This window comes from Ostrea edulis, chromosome 5 (genome assembly GCF_947568905.1).
Source record: "Ostrea edulis chromosome 5, xbOstEdul1.1, whole genome shotgun sequence".
NCBI lineage: Eukaryota > Metazoa > Mollusca > Bivalvia > Ostreida > Ostreidae > Ostrea > Ostrea edulis.
Window position 1 is genome coordinate 78,592,999 of NC_079168.1, and position 19,984 is coordinate 78,612,982.

Sequence of the window (19,984 nt, forward strand, 5' to 3'; positions counted from 1 at the left end):
ATATCATTAATTCATTTGAAGAGATCATTAATTCAATTAAAGCGCGCATCAATTCAGCTGAAGAATTAATGATATCATCAATTCAATTAATGCGCGCAATAATTCAGAATTGAAGATATCATTAATTATTTGAAGAGATCTTTAATTCAATTGTTGCGCGCATCAAATGAATTGATGATATCTTCAAATAATTGAAGATATCTTCAATTATTTGAGTTTATGTTAATTTGGCGCTCCATAGACCTTTAAACCCTATCGTGGCCCCATCAGGATCTCAGGGGTCATTGTCTATCCCATCCTGAATGTACATTACACCGATATGTTTGCTTATCAAATTGATAAACTGTACATACCGTGATGGTCTCTAAGAAGAATATCTTTAACGATTTTCCCTATTCGATACTTTAAACCCTTGTGTTACATCCGGGTACCGGGGTTTTGGTTTGAACTTGCATCTTTACTATGGCTTCTTTGGTCCAGTGGTTCATTAGTGGAAATTTTTTAGCAATCCATCTTTTTTTTTTTTTCCAAATTGTTTATCTTCTCTTGAAAGGGGACGTGGCCCTTCGTTTGAACAAATTTGACTCTTGGCTCAAGGATCCTTCACTTCATACTAAATTTGTTTGAAAATGGGAAATGGTCTTTGAGGTGTCAAAATGTGAAAAGTGTACAGACAGACGAAATATATATTGTGATCAGCGTTTAGCTCAGGTGAGCTATAATGAAGGGAAGTATGTTTTAATTACTAAAAGTAGAAAGGGCATTTTTATTTGGTTTGAAGGAATCATAATTAAGGCATGTCATCTACACTTCAAAACAATAAAAACTAGCATTACATTGTATATTTCCCCCATATAAATCATAGTCTAATGTTTTTTCAACCTCACCAGTCAAAAAAGATACTACTGAATAATATTTAAGAAATTTGATGGTCTTAAAAGCAATTCACAGGTGCTTGCAAATTTCCTTGTTGGTTGCGAACACCTTTATACTTAGATCTAATAAATTTAACGCTACAGTGCTTCTTTAGCATATTAACAGGCAATGATTAGCATGGCCACAAATAGGAAAAGTATTCAATTAACACTGCACATTAATAGTTCTAACGCACTCTTCGACGTGGAACCCATCAAGCGGGAAAAGAAAACTACACCTGAGTGATATTTCTAAGATCTGTTAGGTTACAAATAATACATATGCCTTGTGGCTTTCATATATCTTTTTGAAAATAACCTTTATATATATTAACATTCTGTTATCAAAAGTATCACATGCATTTATTTTATATCATTTTCTTGTTAGATGTAAGTGCTTCACGATAAATATGCATATTGCATTGCAGAAAATAATGTTAAATATGTTCACATTAAAAAAAAAAGAGATATGCAAATCTCCTATAATGACTTGTACTAGGATAACTTTGATAAAACTAATAAAAATTTCTGACAAATTTACAACCCTATTAATGCAGCCCTTCCAATGTGAAACACATTGCATAATGATTTCAAAGAATTAAAAATCATTCATCACAAATTAAGTTACCACCCAGCAAGTAGTAGAACAGCTAAACAAAACTAATTCTATGTACGACCAACAGACAGTCTGCACTGATGAAGACGCCCCTCCCCCCATCAATCTCCCTAGGGTGTCCTACACATCAGGGCATTCAACCGTCCCCCACCTCTTGTGAGGTCACTAAAATTTGTAAGTAGTTGGAGCGATAAGTATGAATAAGTGTTTAATGTTTCATAACATTGTCAACGTGACAATTTGGCTAGTTAGAATGGCGTGAATCGGATACTGCTGATTGGTGGCAGGTCTGAAGCCTCATTTTCCCGCTCGCAACAGCATCAAATTCTCGTTAAAGCTGACAAGGACCACCTGATGGTGCTGTCATGAACGATCACGTGCATATTATCAAGGTCTCAGTCCATTTAATATACTGTATTCAACTCTGAAGACAGTTAAACTTTCAAAGAGATCGGTAAACTTAGCTATTAGTATCCTGCAACTAATAATCCATTAATTGCATGACTACTTTTACGGGAAAAGTAGAGCAACCACCTACTGCAAAAAATTAAGACTATAACTAATGATAGCCAGCTCAAATAGGTTACTGAGTTTGAATATAAATATCTATCAGGTTTGTTTAGATGACAAGTTTTCATATTAGAATACGCTTTGAAATTCCAAACATCATTTTCCCACCAATGTGTACTCAACCTTTGAAGTGCGAAATCCGTGTAAATTTTCAAGCTGAGTGTAAAATTTAAAATAATGGTCCAAAACGGGCTATCCAGTGACGACATTTAATGGAAATTTACTATATTCAGTTGCTTTTTCTGTTACAACTTATTCCCATAATATAAAATCTTTATTTGCTGTGATTTTGTTCTATCGGAGATAAAAGCCAGTATATAGTTTTAATGTTTAAAGCCAGGGAATAAAGTGATATTTTACTACGCTGTTAATTGCACTGAAAATATAGTTCTCTATAATTCAAGTTGCCCACATCCCGCTTTTAGAGTTTTAGAAATGTTACAACTGTGAGCAAGAAAGACTGATTAATGTGACTTCATTACCCATGTGTTTCATAACTGTAGAAAATTCATGCACATGTGTCACATAAAGATTAGTTTACTTTTGGCCTGCATTGCTCCCATGCAGCCCGTAACCTAGCCGTATCGTATGTAACGCCAAATTAAGATAAACTCCAAATAACATAATATATCTCTAATTATTGTAGATATCACCAATGCAATTATTGCAAGTGATTCAATTAATACGCGCATCAAATCAATTATTGATCTCATCAATTCAATTAATGCGCATCAATTCAGTTATTGCGCGCACCAATTCAGCAGAATAATCAATACTATTTATAATTCTATTAATGCACGCAATAATTCAGAATTGAAGATATCAATAATTATTTGAAGATACCTTTCATTGAATGGTTGCACGCAACAAATGAATTGATGATATCTTCAAATAATCAAAGATATATCCATGCAATCATTTGCGTCTATGTTAATTTGTCGCTCCGTGGTATCTACCTTGCTGTGTGACTTCCGACAGGCGGTGGCTGTGAGAATTTTTCTTACAGAATCACAGACTCCGCGCCCTTTACGATATTGTTTAGTTTTAATTAATACAAAGTAAAATCGTAAACCCGTAGCCTGTGCACAGGTCGTTTAATGTATTGCACAATTTCCGCACGGTCATTTCGCGCAAGACATGAGCTGATCGGACTGAAAACGCACATTTTAAAGACATTTGAGCAAAATCGTAGTCTCGCGGGACATTCGAAAGTGCTCCGCAAAGCTAACGGAAGAGGTCAGTACGATTTTCCAGAGAGACTATAATAATGTAAGTGCATATTGTTGTATGGTGTAAAGTTTCTTTTTTCAAACTGAGGGTTCAGAACACATTTGCATGCAGATATTCTGGCATGCAAGAAAACTCAACTAGATTGCATGAAGTAGCCAGGTACTCATTTTAACATTAATACTGTCAAAACATGAGAATGAATTGCAATTAAAAAAAACAAAAAAAAAAAACAAAACAAAAAAAACAATGACACCATCACATAGAAAACCCGAAAAGTTAAGCTGAATACCCCGGAGCAGCAATACAGGCGACAGGAGGGTCTGAAGACATTAGGAGATACGTTCCTCTTGCACAATGGTAGAATCCTCCATGAACAGCACGAAGACAAGTCTGCGAATATTTATCTCGAATGTGATAGCTCGGAGATGTGGAGAACAAAAGAAGGGTGATTCAAATATCAAAAGCTCGATACCTTCCAGCGCAAATGTCCAAGAATACTTAAAATGAACTCAGCAGGAAAAGTATGAGAGAAGGCAGTTCATTCTATAGCCTACCACCATCATAAGACGACGCACGAAATGGATAGGTTGTGTATTGATGTAAGGTACAAAAGAACACCAAAATGGCACTCGCGTGGACACCTGAAGGGAAAAGAAGCGAACAGTGTACGACGTGGAGGCGTACAGTCGTGAGAGACAAAAAAATTGGATGAGAATCGTGAACAAGAGCTGACTGTGCCACAAAAGACAAAACAGGACGAATGAACATGTTGAGCACAGACAGGATGTGCGAGTACCTAAGTCTTGTTTTGGTCCAAAGCTGCCTTTGTGCTAGAAATCAGCTTCCAATGCAGTTCTTTCTTCTCCTAAACATACTGGATAAGTACTCCTTTTAATGGCAGTGACCTTAGGTTAGACTAATCCACTTTCCATCAAGTATCACACGGTACTTTCTCAAGAAGAAAATGACAGTCTAATGATAAATTTCTGCGAGCGACTCCTACCATAACTAAATTAAGCGTTATCTTACATCAGGTGCAACTCCCTGTACATGTCAAACCACTTAGGATTCTAGAGTTTCTGTGCTCAATGCAAAGATAAGGTTTGTGAGAGAATGATTCCTGTCGGAACTTCAACACTTGTTCAGCTTCCAAGTAGTAATGGTGATTTGTAAAATAAAAATCACATCAAATATAGGATAACCACTTATTGTGTTCCTTCAACGGCTTTGATCATCACTACACCTTATAAAAATTATGTCACAGGGACTCTTCCAATTAAGTATCATTGCTAAAACTCATCTAAAACTCTGTCACAGACGGACCAAACCTTATATTGCTTACTTTGCCAAAGCCACAAGAGGAGGCTTGTATAGGCCAACAAGGTAGACACTGGAACTACATCAGAAAAGCTTTGTTGATCCTCCGGCTCTAATGTAATAGCTAAACATTTCACTGTTAGCATGAAATACCCATTTCAAACTCTGTCATAGTTAATGTTTTTAATTTTCAACAAACATTCTTTTGAACATTCAAGATGCTTTAAGGGCAATATTTACATTTCAATGTTTTATACCTTCGATATTTTTACTAATTGATATGATAGCCATTTCCTCATGAATGTGAACATTGCGCATATGAATCTTGATAAATATAGTACAACTATTTTAATGACTGGGAATATTTCGACAGATATGAAAGTAAAATGTAAATATAAATTTCATTTTTGAAAATACACGAGGGTATGAACAATAACACTTCACGCCTACATACTTTTGATGAAGCACTAACACGCTTAATGAAGTAGGCTGGCATGAAATGTCACAGTTCATGTCCTCATGTATTTTCAAAAATGAAAATTATTTCTTAAATGAAACATGCAAATAAATTTTCGGTATATTTTCTTTCTTCTTAAAAATGTACTACCAAAGATAAGAAAAGTCAGAAACACATAAACAATAAATCTACCATAATAATTTTTAATGTTTTTTTTTTCTTTCACTTGAAACATGGACACCAACACAATCAATCCTCACTTACATTTAATACAAGTGAACTTTCAGTTTCATTCATCTGACTTTATACATAGAGGCATAACATTTTCCCTTGGTAAACAACAGAAAAAAATAGAGTAAAAACAGGCAAATCAACAATTCCATGCACTTCAAAGACAAGTCGTCACGCACAACAATACTTCACATACTCTACACTCAAGTACACCCACACACTTGCATACATCTGGTTCTTTTAACTCACCCTCTAATTTAATCAAGGGAAAAAACACATAAAAACATGACTTAAAATTTGTCTTCTTGACACCCAATTTTGATTGCATGTTTTTATTCACAATTACAAAGATCTTGGAATGCAGCAAACAGTTCTAAATATGAAATTGACATGTGCCTTGTGAATGAGGAGGGACACCATCAGTAACACCTACAATTCCTCAAAATACAACATTACAAACTGTCCATACTCTGATATGGATTTGTGGATAAGCTTGTGCTGCATTCTTAATAAAACCAAGTAAAAAAGCCACTCCAATGCAGACTAATCATAAATTCAGAGGGAGATAACTTAGTAAAAATCCTACATCTTTTCTCTCCAACATTTACGAAAGAAAGATAACCCATTTAGTTGTGATAAACTTTGGAGATGAGTGGGAGGCACTATTGATATTTACAGGGCACTATCACAATGTTAGCTGGTTGAGTCTGATGTCTGATTCTGTTCTTGGGCAAACTTCTGCAGCCTCCGTCGTCGGACCTCGTGCATTTCATCTTCATGTTCCTCTTTGGAGGGGTCCTCCCACTGTGGGATCTCTTCCTCTTTAGGGGGCGTGTATCCTGTGGCTCCCTCTAGCCCATCATAATCTGTCAATCAAAGGTCATTGGAAATACATAATGCAGTAGCCAATTCACACAACATGATTCCTTCTGACTTAACACTGGTTTCCTCTTTTACTGCTTTACATGTTAATTAGGAATATTTTGACATACTGTACTAAAACTAGTCTTAGTGATTTTAATACTAAGACCTGACCTTATGATATTAATACTAAGACCTGACCTTATGATTTTAATACTAAGACCTAACCTATTGACTTGATTACTTAGATCTGACTTAATTACTTAATTACTGTAGTCTGAACTATTTACTAAGATACTAAGTCGGAGTTAATTCTTAGATACATGTACTATGGTTTGATTTTTTCTCTCTTCCTTTTGACAGTACTTCTGAGGTTCAACTTTCTGTCTCACTAAGGTCTGACATTTTCACTTGTAAAGTTTGACTTTTCGATTCATTATGATTTGAATTTTAGACTTAATACAGTTTAACTTCTTCACTTACTAAAGTCTTGACGTTTTGACTTACTAAGGTCTGACTCTGATGGCTCCGTTTTTATCTCTGCTTTGGCCTCCGTGCTCTCAGTCTTTGGCTTTGCTTCCTGACTAGTATTTGTGGGTGAATTATTAGTATTTATCACAGGAGTGCTGAAAGTATACCATTCACACTGCTTTAATTCAATTCTAACAAAATCTTTCTAAAACAAAAACAAAAAAACCCATCAATCCATCACCGATATTTCTACATAGAAGGTGTCTAACTTAATACGAGATCTATCTAGGTAACTTTGCTCACTGTACCTCAGCTGTGCTGCCACTGTGTTGTATTGACTGATCATCACCATAGCTCCATCCATTAATGCCTGAATATCCCTCAGCCACTGAATCCTGGCCTCCACATTCTCTCTCTCTTGTCCCTCTATCCTCCTGAGGTCCTCCGCTGAGAGCTCAGACAGGTTGGCAGGAGGACGGGGCATGCCTAGAAACATAGAAAACCAATCACATCAAAGCTTGGGGGACTTCAGACTGCTGTGAAATCTTCTTTTTTAAATCCTCACTTTTCCTGTTGAGTTAATTTTCATAGACTTTGGGGTTACTGTTAATATATTTATTTTAGCAGTATTAAATCATATTCAGCTTTTTTTTTTTCTTCTTTTTTTTTTTTTTTTACACAAGCCTTGATGAGCTAATTTATGTACATGTAGTGTTTCTCTACAAAACATATTTGTTTTGTATGTTTTGTATATATGTTGATGTACATATCAACTTTCAAACATTTAAAAAAACACTATATTTCATGATTGTGCTATCATATTTATATTGGAAAAAATGCTCCTCCAAATTCTGGTTGCCCCAATAAAAGTATGTTTGAAGTATGCAATATATGTTAATTACCAATGTCAAATTGTTCTGTAACAATAGCTAAACACAGAGCTTTATCCAACCCTACTGATCCACTATATCAATACCCCCACCCCCACCCCCTCAAATGACCCGCCATTCTCAAGATAACAGACCATTCCAAAGTCCAACTGTTCAGACTTTAGCCTGGTATCCTGTAAATCACATATGACTATTTCAGCAAGGGTCTTGCAAGATGTGATTTTCATTATTCTTTTAAGCAAACGCTCCTTAAAGGGACTGGTTCACGATTTTTGATAAAAATATTTTTCATTTTCGATGTTAAACATTAAAGATATAACTCATTTAATGTTGACAGCCAAAATTTTGACCTTCTTAATGCAAGAATAAGAGTAATATTTTAGCCTTAAAAATCTGTGTTATGTAAACAAGGACTTGAGTCTTTTTATGTATACAACCAAACAAGTGAAATATCGATTTTGTAATATACAGCATCTTAATTTTGCATAGTCACAAATTTTAACTTTTAGATGACATATTTTACCCCAAAAACACTTGAAATGTGAAAGATATGATAAACTAAGATCGATATCCATTTCTTTTGAAAATTTCGTAAACAATAACATACCGCAATCTTTGTTTACAAAACACATAATAAACTCTCTAAAATGAGCTTCTGTGATAATTTATAACCATAATTTTTATGTGAAATCTTTTAAACACATTAGACAGTAGATTTTGATCATTAAAAGTGGAAGAAAAAAATTTTTGGGAAAAATCGTGAATCAGTCCCTTTAAAAAGGTTTCCTAGTTGAATTTTATTTTCGCATCAAAATTCTATGCAAAAAAGTCTTTAGTGAAAAGGCAATAAATATCAAGTAGACTTATTTCTTCTTGGGTCAATACACCAGTAATAGGAAGAGAGATGATCATGTGACTGGACTGGAAATCAAACCTGGGACCCCTGCATCATCATCTGCCACCTCGCCTATAACACACTGTATACAGATATATGTTTATAGCGATAATTACTCACCAAAAGGCATCATGAGAGGGAACATGGGCATCATAGGAGGCACACCTGTTGGCAGACTGCCCATTCCAGCGGGCAGGCCTGTAGCTGCTGTAGTTGATGTGGATACAGATGGCGGAGTGAAAGTGGAGGAGACATTACCAGTGGAGGTGGTGGTCTGTGACACCGGGGTGTTGTTTCCTGTTAATGATACCATCAATTACATTGTGCTGTGTTTTCTATTACCTATGTTCTAAAATCTCTTTATTTATCCTTCTTTTGAAACCTGAATCTCATGTAGAGAATTCATAGTAATTTTAATTTTCAAGAATTGATACTCTATCAGCATGTAAACTTTGAACTCATTTGTTATGTACTTTTGATGAATACAAGAAACACTAACCCATTTGTGCTGGATTTGGTTGCTGGGGAGGAACAGGGGGCTGAGGCCACATTTGAGGGGGGACTCCTGGCATACCAGCCAGACCACCAAACACTAAAACAACAAATACATTTTATCGATTTTTGTATCATGCAATCCAAGTCTTATCTCAATAACATTAATTGATTTTTAGAATAATCAAAGGGAAAGGCAACCCAAAAGATTATTACATGATAAATGATAGGATTAATCACATGATAAAGATTTGTCATACAATTCTGTTAATATATAGCCTAGATATGCTTCAGTACTAATTTGAAAACGTCAAAAATTGAAATTCCCGCGATCTATAGAGGCTGCCATGACGTGTAACTCTTTTGTATTCAAGACCACAAAAATCAATAATTTTGACGTCACACCATCTGTTCCGGTCTTGATGAGATTCTAAGATCATCCACAGGTGCTTGGGTTCAGCGCCCCCCCCCCCCCCCCCCCCCCTCTCCAAATAAGTTACATGAGTTGATTTAATAATTTTTTTCTTGAAAATATTTCTAATGCATGTCAACAACGTCTTGCATACCCATAAAGTCCAAAATAAGTCCTTTAAAAAAAAAAACAACCCCTCACTGGTTATTATAACAGAACTTAATCAGAATAACCAGTGGCCTAGGGTATTTTTTTTTTGAAAAGGCTTATTTTGAATTACTTTGGACTTTATGGGTATGCAAGACGTTGTTGATGTGCATTAGAAATATTTTCAACAAAAAATTAATTAAATCAACTCATGTAGCTTATTCGGAGGGGGGCTGAACCCAATCACTTGCGAGATCATCAAATATGTGCCTGTGGTACATATGTAGATCTTTCGAATAAATAGGTTGATGCCTTCCTGGCAAGCAGTTAATTACACTAATGCGAAGCGGAGATGTGAAAAAAGGTTATTTTTCGAAATTCTCGATTCAACCAAGTCATTTGAAAAGAAAAGACTACGAAAACTGTGGATCCATCATTTGCGTAATGACAAGTTGAGGTTCGAGACATTTGTATGAAGAATGTGTACCGTCTGCCTGGTCTGCGACTTGACTGAACGTCTTCTTTTCTCAATTTCTTTTTGCAAAAGAATGGGCTTAAATCAATACAGCTCCAAACTTAACGGTTCGTGACCTGTCATGTTTACAGTGCTGCTGATGAAATAAACTGGAATAGACGGTGTGACGTCATAAATTAAACTCCAATGGCCACTCTCTTAGCGGCGGGTAATTTAAAATACATGATAGATTAATATTGATTTAATTGTTAAGCAAGGATTTTTGTAGTTAAAGACTGTCAATTATCAGTAAGTGATACTTTATTCATAAAAGCAACTATGTGGTTAGGGTTGTCTTTCCCTTTAACTGTCGTACAAATCAATATTTATATTTCCAATGTTTTTGCCTTAGATATCTTTACCAATTGCAGGGTTCGAAATTAACTTTTTCAAGCACTAGTCCGTACGGACTAGTCACTGTTGATGTTCACTAGTCAGCAAAGCATTTCACTAGTCCGTCCAGTATATAATAAAATGATCTTCATTTTACTCAACAGTATTTAATCAAATCAAACACATCACAGTTGCAAACAATTCAATTTCTGACACCTACAGAAGAAAAAGAGACCACCATATTTTATTTCGCATTCAAGATCTTCAGAAGCATACAATATTAACCTCCGAGTTAATCCTTTTATAAATGTCCGTAAGTGCGTTCGAGATCGACGTTCCTGTTGTTTTGGTGCTTAGATCTTAGAGTCACAGGAGTTCGAAATTTTATCAATAAAGTCAAAACAATTCACTCGATTGACCAAGTCATGAGCTATAGTGTTATGAACTACTGTGTTAGAGTCACGAATGACGAGAAAATGTGCACACAAACGTGCATGTTCTCAGACCACACTACTTGCAATTCTTGCACCTAGAACACGTTCTCGTGATGTGTACTCGGCGTTCGGAATCGGCAGGAATTTGACAATATGTGCACGTTCGAAAAACGGCGGTCTCGAACGCACTCCATGTGTTTGGAAGATCAGGCTGTCATAGTCATGCAAACACTTGACCATGCAGGTAATCAACCATAAGTTCAAACATCTAAGAGACTCAGACAAATCTTGCTAAAAATCTTTACCAATTCAAGATTGATTTCCGGATTTTCACTAGTCCGTATGGACTAGTGCTATAGAGAGTTCACTAGTCCGACACGTTTTTTACTAGTCTCGGACTTACGGACATGAGTTAATTTCGAACCCTGAATTGTAATGATAGCCATTTCCTCGTGAATGCACTGCAGTTGTAAACAATGCGCATATGAATCTTGATAAATATAGTACATCTATTTTAATGACTGGGCATTCTAAAAGAAATAAAAATAAAATGTAGATATAAGAGATAAATTTCATTTTTGAAAATACACGAGGGCATGAACTAAAGCGTTTTCATGAAGGGTGTGAAGCATCTCAGTTCATACTCTCATGCATTTTCAAAAATGAAATTTAATTCTTAGATAAATCACAACTCAATAATTTCAAAGGATACTCTATTTCTTTACTTTTAAAGCATTTTTATTTCAATATTGCTGTTTCACATTTTCTTATAAAGATAATAGTGTATAGAAATGACATACTGTTTTGTGGAGGCTGGGGCTGTGCAGGTTGAGGAGGGGGCGTTGCCTGTGGTGTGATGGGCGTCGTTCTCAGTACGTCCCGCCTACATGTAGGACAAGTCTGTTGTCTCTGGAACCATGATCGCAGACAGCTGGTATGGAAGATGTGGTTACAAGGTAACTTCTTGGCAGCCGTTACCATGGTTTCCCGACAAATGATACAGACATCATCAACCTGAAGCTCCTCCTCTGTGGCATCAGGATAGCTAAAAATAAAATTAGTTTGGTAGGCATGTTGGAATGACATGGATGCCTCTGTTTGTAGCTAGTAAATATGGATAAAATCTGTAAATTACCCACAACATCAATTTACAATTACACACTATATCAACAAGAACGGTCAAAGAAGGACTTGAAAATAGCTAACAATGGATCAGGTGAGATGTTCCTTACGTTTGATCTCTAACTTGACAATATAAAACTACACATGAAGTGTCAGTAACTGCAAGCCTAGTGAAACAAGATTGCTACACGTAGCCATGTCCCCCACCGCCGCAAAAAAAGTTGAAGCACAAAAGTCCCATAACTCCTGTAAAATTGGTCGAATCAAAATGACGGCGCAATATGATCAACTAAATATGGTGACTAACAATCCTCCAAAATGTGAATGAAATCCATTGAGCAGTTTCTGAGGAGTTGCGTCCACAAAGTGTTCCTATAGTGTACTATGTACAAATTCAACAAAGTCCAATAACTCCTATAAAATTTGTCAAATTAATATGGTAGCAAAATATGATCAACTACACATGGTGACAAACAATTCTACAAATTATGAACAAAATCTGTTGAGCGCTTTCTGAGGAGTTGCGTCCACAAAGTGTTCCTTTAGTGTAGCATGTACAAATTCAACAAAGTCCCATAACTCCTGTCAAAATGATCAACTACACATGGTGACTAACAATCCTACTTAATATGAACAATATCTGTTGAGCGGTTTCTGAGGAGTTGCGTCCACTTCCGCGTTGCGGTGGGGGACATAAAAATTTGAAAAGCTATGAATCCTACCACATTTTCAAAATCGAAGTCTTATCTCTACCGAACATAGGTTCATTGAAACAAGACTTACAATTGGTTTGTAACTCATTAAAATACAACGAAATATAAAAGTCATTACAGCATTACAGAGGAAGATGCTACTGTTCGTGACTGCCAGCAATGGCGTATAAAACACTTACTGGGTATTCATGTTCCTGATAGCTCTTCTTGACATGATAACATCGTGTAGAGCTTTCTTGAATCCCCTAAAATCATAATGTGTGTAACAATCAACTCCATATGGAAAGAAAAACAATATGATGTTGATACTTATTTTAATCATTTATGTGAATTCAATAAGGGTTGATGTTTATGCATATTAAAATCGATAATACAAGCAATCAGCACTTTACTTACCTCATGGAGAGATACATAGGTCTGATGGCAAACAGCGGGAATGTATGGACTTTGATCATGATCACCATAAATGCCATGTATAACACAACCTTTACAGCACCTGAAATATCACCGGTATTTAATCAAGCATTGTTATATTTGCAGAAGTAAAGGTTAGAAATTCAGTACATGTATCATTCTGGCATGAGAAATTTCTTCACATGTCATCTTCTGTACAAAGGTATGAGCTAAGCATGATACTATGAAAAGCCATATAATCATAGGTTTTTCACCAAATATTGGGAAAATATGCTTGCCCAAAATCTTTGCATGGTAATTAAAGATGATTGAGCTTGTAAGGTTTGCTTCTGTGCAATGACCGACGATGGGCATCATTCAATATTCAACATTCAACTACATTTTTGGTAGCAGATATTAAAGCTGTATGACCCGTGTTCATGTATTATTTTTGTACATAATTACTTTAAAGCAGATTAATTAATTTATAAAGTTATTAACTTTCCCTTAATTACATGCTTGAAAACATCTGCATGTAAAAGAAAACAGTGCGAATATTATTTAGAAAGTAAATATAGTGGCTACATATATAAATCATCCCATAATAGACATCTATAAATAGACCCACGCGCGTCAGGGGAATCCCAACATGAGGTATTAACTCATACGCAACTGTCTAGTTTTAAGGCTGAAAGAGCGTAAAACAACGAATTACTAAGAGGTATTTGATATTTTTATATCTATTAAACGTATGGTACGGCACTGTTATAACAAAATACACAGCTTTACACAGATAAAACCAGCGATGATCTGAAAGTTTGAACTGGTCACGTCGTGACTGTCACTTGAAATGGCAGAGTGATGCCGTTATTTGTAAACATCGATTTAAAATCAAATTATTTGGGTTAAAACAGGTGAAATAATTTATGATATGTCTTACAGTCTCATAACTACATACGTGCGATGATTTAATAGCATTTTTACGAGATGGAAAAAAATATTGTAATTCGGATCATACAGCTTTAACTGTAAACAGATGTGATGTCACAATTGTCCCACTTTTATCATTTGTCATAAATGAGTTACAGTTACTAGGGACCAGTGGCACAAAAAATCTTACAATTAAGGAGGTATGCTACACCAGAGAAATTTGATGTAGATGAAAAGTGTAGGATATGTTCAAAAATATTTTGAATTTGAAAATTTTCAAATTTACTTTAATTTGTCAAAAAATACAGTTTTAGTAGAAGGTAATCTGAAAAAAATTTAAAACCCCTGCTGGACTCGAACCTGCGACCTACAGTTCAGCAGTCGGTATTCTAACCTACTGAGCTACTCGGCTAGGTATTTAAATGGAAAAGGAAAAGTCAAATATTGCTGATATCAATTTTGTCATCCATGTTTTTAAAGGAAGTCAGCCATTATGACGATGTAGAGTACTACCTTAAGACGAAAATTTGAAAATGCTGTAATTCTTTTATGATTCTCCACTCATGTATTTCTGAATGAGCAAAACTAAGTACATGTATATACATAAGTAATAAAACTGACATCCTTACTCAGGACATAGTCGCACTCTATTGAGCGTAATGTACAGACATATTTATTTTTAAATCTTATTCGTAAGATGTTTTGTGAAGATCAACACAGGCAATTACAGTGTGGGCTCAATAGAAAAATGTATCAAAATATGCAACAAAATAATATATGATGTGAATGTTCATGTAAGATCCTGTGTCATAAAATATCTTACAAGTTTACAACTAAGATCAAAATTTACAAACACTGTAATTTTCTTATTTTTCCTTTCTTGTAGACAATCTTAATTAATATGTAAAGTACATCCATGGTTTATAAAACTTTAAAACATACTAAATGACCTTGTGATCAGTATTTAATTATCTGACAGAAATATTTTTTCAGCTTAGTTGTAAGATATTTTGTGAATACGGGCCCTGACATGGCCTCAACAAGAAAATAACAGACAACATACTGCAATATCTTACCTAAGACTACCTCTGTGTACAACAGGTATACAGCCTTGTTGTCCCAGGGATTCTCATTCTGTAAGTCTATAGAGTGCAGGATATACTTCATGAACGTCATTGCTATTATAGTCATCAAGATGGCATACTACAAGATAAAATATATATTTGTAGAACCATGACTAACCTTGTGGCAACAAAATCATGATGTTCTTCATATACTGTATAGCAGGTAAAAATCACAGTGGGAAATTAGATCGCGATTTTCTCATGTTGTAGGGAATTGTGGTCATATGAATATGCAGAAAAGAAAACAAAAGGTCCATGGGCCACATCACTCGTCTTAGTCCATATTGAAAGATTTTCCCTATATATTTGCAAGTAAAACTTTAATCCCTATTGTGGTCCCAACCTAACCCGGGGGCCATGATTTTAACAAACTTGAATCTGCAATGTCAGGAAGCTTTCATGTAAATGTAAACTTCTTTGGTCCAATGGTTCTTGAGAAGAAGATTTTTTAAAAGATTTTCTCTATATATTAGTATGTAAAACTTTGCTCCCCTATTTTAACCCCATCCTACCCCCAGGGGCCATGTTTTTAACAAACTTGAATCTGCACAATGTCAGGAAGCTTTCATGTAAATGTAAACTTTTCTGGCCCACTGATTCTTGAGAAGATTTTTAATGATTTTCCCTATATATTTGTAAGTAAAACTTTGATCACCTATTGTGGCCCCATCCTACCCCCAGGAGCTATTATTTTAACAGACTTGAATCTGTACAATGTCAGGAAGCTTTCATGGAAATTTCTTCTTTCCTGGCCCAGTGGTTCTTGAGAAGAAGATCTTTAAAGATTTTCCATATATATTTGCACGTAAAACTTTGATTCCCTATTGTGGTCCCATCCTACCTCAGGGGTCATGATTTTAACAAACTTTAATCTGCACTATGACTATGTCAAGAGGCTTTCATGTAAATCTTAGCTTTTCTGGCCCTGTGGTTCTTGAGAAGATTTTTAAATGACCTCACCCTTTTTTGCATTTTTTGTGACTATCTCCCCTTTGAAGGGGGCATGACCCTTTATTTGAAAAAATTTAACAGAATTCACCCAAGGATGCTTTTTGCCAAGTTTGGTTGAAATTGGCCCAGTGGTTCTGGAGAAGAAGTTGAAAATGTAAAAAGTCTACAGATAGACAGACAATGGACACCAGGCAATCAGGTGAGCTAAAAATCATACAAAACCTATTTCTATATGCTATTTTAATGCTAACATTTTTCAATTAGAAAATGTATATGTGGATCTGAGGCTCTCTTTAATAAATAAAAAAGAAAAACATTCACAGTGGATTGTTTATGCATTTGACAAAAGGATATGATCACATGATTTTGTTCACAGCTGGACTAGATTATAGACTGAGCACATTATGTAAATGCAGATAGATGATGTTAGTAAACTTGATGACTATTGTTCACTGTCTGTACCACATTGCATCTGAAGACTACTGATCTGTGTGGAATTCCATGTTATTCTATGTTGTTATTCACTCAAATAAGAGTGAGATAAAAACACACCCACATGCAATTATTTTATATCAATAGGAAGTAAAACAATTTGCAACTCCAGTATTTCAATTATATTTGAATATGATATAGGTACATTGTATTGAATTTGTTTGATTGAATTTACAAAATAAAGAGATAAATTTAGAATAATTGAAAATTCCTTATACAATATGAGATTGGTCACTCATGCTTGTGATCACGCTAAACATGGAGTAGCCTACACCTGATTATGGGAACCTCCAGTGGGTGTTCATGTGTAACTGTCCCCAATTATCGCCTGTTGTCATTTGGAATCAACAACAGGTGATTGATAGAAGGGTGGTAATTGTGAGTGATAGTAATATGTGGGAATTAACTTTGACCTTATGAATAAAAAGTCAGATTAGAGGAAACTTTACCCTAGAAATATTGTAAGGCAAAATCACAGAAATCAAGTTCAATATTAACACCTTCTCGTCAATATATATTATTCACTGTATGTTATATGTTATGTTTATGATTAAATACCAAAGTAAGGTTGAGTCAATAAATTGAAACTATAAAATTGAACATAATGATTTACAGAATTACATATCACAACACACAGAAAATATACACAAACAAGGAGTAACTGACAAAAGCTAGGAATCCACACCAAGACATTTACCTCGAAACCAAACACCAGCTGGACCGAGGCACCTTTAGTGAGAGTACTGTAGTAAGCGTGGTTTATAAAGTAGAGATCCAGCACGCCTAGTAACGCTAACAGTGCTGAAACAAAAGAACACAATTCACTCCATGTAATATGAAGCTAAGTGGGGTTCTCTAGGTATGTGAATTTAGCTCCAAGATGGACTTTTTTATATATGGTATCATTTCTAGAGGAATCCATTAAATAAGTACTTACTTAATGCTCGGATGTGAAATAATACTGATATGACAGGACTTCTCTCCATCTGTAGAATACACAATAAATTAACAAAAGTGAAGCGTTGGATCTAAACTGTTCTCTGGATCCACTTTTAACTTCCAAAAAGAAATCTTGATTAACATGTCAGTCTGGCTACCACTGAGGCAGAGCAGAGGGGCACATATTTATGACAACTCTCTTCAGACCTCGAGGTAGCTTTGCCAGTTCATCATATATACATGTACACTTCATCATTAAATCAAAGATTTTGCACATTCCAATGTTTTGAGTTTTGCCAAGTTTCACAAATATAAACTGTTTTTGTTGTTGACTGATTTAAAAGAATAAATGTTTTGTTTTGGGGTAAATGGGACAACCAATTGACTGGAGTAACACTTTATGTATTTCTTTTTTATTGAAAGAACAGAGACTGTTATGTGACAGGTGTCTAAAGATTGAGCAGCCAATTTCAAAATATCAAATTATTTTAGATATAAATAACTTTAGGCATAAAATGATTATTTCTTGACAAAATTATCATAACAAGCTATTGTGTGTGAATCAATTTCCCTGTTATTAGCACAATATATGTTAAATAAATCATCTAATGCTTAAATGGCATTGCAGCACCAATAAAACTGAACAAATTTAACAGTATGCCTTATAGTAGAATTGGATCAATTTCACATGAAGTTAGTGAATTTTCCTTTTTAGATCAATGTGTACTGAAAATTTGAATTTCCCCATTCACATATGTTTGTCAGCAGAGCTCCCTTAGCCATGATTGGCCCAAAGGCCACTCACTAACAACTTACATAGTCAATCCTGTCCTCAGCCAACCAGTGGAAACATTTTAGGAACAACAGAAGTGTGAAGAGGGCTACAAACTTTGGACTGAAATCATCACGAAATACTGTAAATGCTAAGCAGGTCTCTGTAACTGCATACCATGATCTTTCTATCAGATGCTGGAAAAGATAAAAATCACACATTATGCTTAATTATGAGCATTTCATGTCAAAATAGCATAACTGGCAGTCTTTGGAACTATCATGACTCTATGTTAAACGAAAAGAGTCATATTGTAGTCAGATTAATTTTGTAAACTACAGTAAGCAAGGTTCTGAAATTTTGAAAGCTACATGATGTATCATAGCTGATTCACAAGATTGGGGACAGATATTGCAATACCTCTACTTCTGCTGGACGAAGGCTCCCAAAAAATACTTTTCTCATTACTTTTCCCATGAGAATGATGAACACAAAGGCTTGGATATACAACATCTGTAAAACGAAATTCTTGACAGTTCAACTTTTATTTTCAATCAATCTATAAAATCAATGTCAGACAATGAGTCTGAGACATTCCACTTTTACAATTTCCTTTCAAAAACATAATTATAAACAAGAATTATATATAGATTTACCATAGCATACGAAATACTTAATCGCTTTTAACGTCTAATTCAGAAAGTAAAACAAATGACATTCTGAGATTCATAACACGTCATCATTAGCTTTCAATCTATCATTCTCCGTCTTACCGCCATACTGGGATTTGATTTCGTGATGTAGACAACTGAAGGGTAGAATTGTTTTTTCTGATAGTAGGCATTTCCAATTACAGCACCGCTTAACACAAAACTGAGCCCGGTTACAAGTAACGTCTTCATTTCTTCTGCCGTCACAATATGGCGTTTACGAATACTGTTTATATTTCTAAAAATAGATACGGAGGGGTTTTCCTCCGTTGATTTTGATAATTTGATCTTCGAAATTTCGTACATTTGCGAATTGTTGAGGATAATTCGTACTGCTTCTTTCTGTCTTTTCTTTAAAATACAGTTCAGAACGGTTTCCCTGAGTGACAATTTTGTAATTTTGGGGGTTATAAAACTTTTACCATTCTCATACTCAACCATGTTTACTTTGAGTGCGACTCTGAGCAAGCTCCGAAACATCTTGAGCATATACTCCATGTGAGTATGAGAATAATTCTATAAAAATTTTATGACCTTCACTTTTGAGTATGAGTACGATTTAGAGCATGGAGTTTGAGTTTGAGTATGAAAACGAGCTCAAAAAAGTTATAACCTCGAGGTTACAAAATTGCCACTCGGGGAAACTGCTCTGATTTTTTGACATATTCTCTATAAATTTATTGAACTTTTCTGGCCCAATGGATCTTGAGAAGACTTTTAAAGATTTTCCCAATATATTCTTCGCATGTAAAACTTTGATCCCATATTGTGGCCCTACCTTACCCCCCCCCCCCCCCCCCCCCCCCCCCATCCGGAGGGGGAGGCATGATTTTACCAAACTTGAATTTGCACTATATAAGGAAGCTTTTATGTAAAATTGAACTTTTTTGCCCAGTGGTACCCGAGGAGACCCCACCTCATTTTTTAATTTTGTAATTATCTACTTTTTGAATGGGGGCATGACCCTTCGTTTGAATAAAATTGAATCCCCTTCATTTATAGATGATTTGTGCCAAGTTTAATTGAAATTCTCCCAGTGGTTCTGGAGATGGCG

The 19,984-nt window shown here is 35.2% G+C and overlaps 2 protein-coding genes across 2 annotated transcripts in view; both read right to left on the reverse strand.

Moving 5' to 3' along the window:
• LOC125649680 (uncharacterized) overlaps positions 1 to 19,984 on the reverse strand; it is a 219,428-nt gene that overhangs the window by 78,490 nt on the left and 120,954 nt on the right. The window lies entirely within an intron of this gene.
• LOC125651659 (E3 ubiquitin-protein ligase synoviolin-like) lies at positions 5,292 to 19,209 on the reverse strand. Its single transcript, XM_048880355.2, has 14 exons — positions 18,994 to 19,209; positions 18,641 to 18,733; positions 18,265 to 18,417; positions 17,447 to 17,495; positions 17,207 to 17,310; positions 15,019 to 15,145; positions 13,016 to 13,115; positions 12,799 to 12,864; positions 11,585 to 11,829; positions 8,952 to 9,044; positions 8,573 to 8,749; positions 6,976 to 7,153; positions 6,704 to 6,822; positions 5,292 to 6,201 (listed from the first exon to the last, which is right to left on the reverse strand). The coding sequence occupies exons 1-14, from the start codon at positions 19,120 to 19,122 to the stop codon at positions 6,029 to 6,031; spliced, it is 1,806 nt and encodes a 601-aa protein (XP_048736312.1). The 5' UTR covers positions 19,123 to 19,209; the 3' UTR covers positions 5,292 to 6,028.